General features: G+C 48.1%; 1 protein-coding gene across 1 annotated transcript in view; it reads right to left on the bottom strand.

Moving 5' to 3' along the window:
* Positions 1-1,815: 1,815 nt before the first annotated feature.
* Positions 1,816-2,433, bottom strand: part of LOC109531825 (EMILIN-2-like) — a 23,542-nt gene continuing 22,924 nt past the window's right edge. Inside the window, exon 5 of the mRNA XM_019896327.1 lies at positions 1,816-2,316. Within this exon, the coding sequence (XP_019751886.1) occupies positions 2,003-2,316 (314 nt within the window). The 3' untranslated portion in view covers positions 1,816-2,002. The remainder of the gene's footprint in view (positions 2,317-2,433) is intronic.

The raw sequence follows: 2,433 nt of genomic DNA, 5'->3' as shown, positions 1-2,433 counted from the left end.
TATATATATATAATATGTGTGTGAAAATTGACAGCGGCAGTTGCTTCCTCACCAAAAGGGGCATGGCCAGTGAACCTATTTGGTCGGAGCTTAACACGATCATGACAAGCTGACAAATTTGCACATGGACTTCCACACCCCCATCACACTGCGGTACCTTCCACACAGGACAGTGGCGACTCTTACGTCTCGCCTACCTTTCACACAAGTGAAAATGTCGGGGGGAAATCCCTGCTTGGGTGACGTACAAAATACTTGGTCTGAAAATGTAAACCTTCACTCTCAGCTTCCCGCTGTCATCTGATACTTTGTAAGAATTCACGTGCGGACTTCAATTTTTCCCCTCGGGCCGCAATGGACATAAAATACTCGATGGGCAGCGACAATTGCTTTTGACACGCAGACGCAGTGCCACCTCTGTTACGCCTCCGATGCGACCCCCACAGGGTGGAAAAATGCCACTCACGGAAAACGGAGACGTGCTATCAACACGGCTTTTTTTCTTTTTTTTGCTTATCTTGTCAAAACAGCTAGCTAGTGGCGGATGTGCACAGGAAGTGATTTGCGTATGTTTCTGTGAGTTACCGCGGGAGCGAGGACCAAACGTTTGGGGGGAAAAAAAGCAGGACTTTAAGCACAAGTGACGCAAACAACTGCGTGGTCAGGATCAGTTCGCGTTATTGCATCCACGGTTGAGTCACACGTGTCCCCTGGTTCGCGATATATTCATCAATGATCCATTCTTTCTATGAAAGTAAAGTATCTCGTGTGGACAGCGCACACCATCCCGCCGCATCACACACGTCTTTGTTATATTATACCACAAAGCCACAAACGAAAACAAATCCCGTTTTTAGGATGTGTGGATTACTCTGTTGCCTTTGATTTTTTGGGGGGGCTGTGTGTGTCTTGTTTTGTTTGTCATTTCTTCTCAAGTGAATAATGCTTGCTTGCTTGTGTGTGTGTGTCCCACCCACATCTGTTGCCTTTGATTTTTTGGGGGGGCTGTGTGTGTGTGTCTTCTTTTGTTTGTCATTTCTTCTAAAGTGAATAATGCTTGCTTGCGTGTGTGTCCCACCCACACGGAACAAGCACAGTGTTCATTTGTAGATCCAAATGTGGTTGAGAGTATCTTTCAAAATACAAATGGTAAAGAGCAAATACATTTAAAAGAAGGAAGAAAATAGGCCTACTGATGCTGATTGTGGCCGTCACGGTCTCCGTTTGTAATCAATAAAGTTTCTAACTGAAAATGGTTGCGTTTGGGCTCCATTTTGTCTTGTCCAAAGTCAAATGTTGAAGAGGAAAAGTGGAAGAATAAAAATATCCTTGGCCAGCTTATGACAGGAAGGCGATGCACGTGTCTCGAGAATGAAGAATGTCTGGTGATAACTGTGCGGCGAATCAATTAATTGTAAACTGATTTGGGTTTTTGTCAGGATGATTTTTGCATGTGTCTGCGTGGGTTCCATATTTCAAAAAGTGTCCTCGCTGCAAACAGAGTGGTGCTAATTTACAAAAACAAAATCGGTGTTGACCACTAAGCGCCTCCCTTCGATGACCTCTGGCATGTACGCCACAAAGTTAGCACCGGACTTCTTCAATGAGCATAAATATTGGCGAATGCGTCATTATTTTTTTTTTTTTTTCAGAAACATTCAGCTTGCAGTATATCTCCATTTTATTATTTGTTCTCCTTTTCGGGGGCCTCAAAAGTTCCTCGGGACAAATTCAACTTGTATGTCAAGGCACCACTACATATATATTTGGTGAAGCTGTGCTGTTATCTCAGGAGTCAAGAGTTCATTTTTTCCCCCTGCATGTTGATGAATCGTCTTCTCGAGTTCATATATGCCCATTTATTGGCGTCACGTCACAGATTATGAGTGTTAAATTATAAAGACTTTTGCATCATCACAATGGGCGGTACAAAGACTGTCAAATATATTAGGTGATGTTCGTTTGTGTGCACACGGTTCACACAGCAGTCTCTGAGCTTGAGCTATCTGCGGTCGCTTCGGGGTCCGTACAGGAAGAGGGCGCCAAAGGTGGAGAGCACCTCGCGGGCCTCGGTGGTGGCCAGCCGCCCCGCCGTCCTCAGCAGGCCCACGCGGTCGCCTCGCTTCAGCGGCACGACGAGGCCGAAGGACACGGAGCCGCCGCAGCCGCACGCGTCCCGACCGGACGCCGCCGAGCTCCGAAGCCTGTGGACGCCGCGCCGGGACACGGACAGGATCGCCTCCACCGACTCGCCGGGCGCCGCCGTCAGGAGGCCGGAGATCAGGTAGCGGCCGTCGTGCGGGACCGTGAACAGCCCTGTCCGGGGGGGAAAACGGACGACGCGTTGTGTGGGGAGGGGAAAAAAGTGGCGCCCTTTCACCAAGTTGTTTGGGGGAGAAAAGTTGCAATCTTACGTGATTTCTCCCCCCCCCC

Source organism: Hippocampus comes, unplaced genomic scaffold (genome assembly GCF_001891065.2).
Source record: "Hippocampus comes isolate QL1 unplaced genomic scaffold, H_comes_QL1_v1.1 scaffold97, whole genome shotgun sequence".
In the NCBI taxonomy this organism is placed as follows: domain Eukaryota; kingdom Metazoa; phylum Chordata; class Actinopteri; order Syngnathiformes; family Syngnathidae; genus Hippocampus; species Hippocampus comes.
The sequence above is the reverse complement of the archived record's forward strand: the minus strand, read 5'-3'. Positions and strand labels throughout refer to the sequence as shown.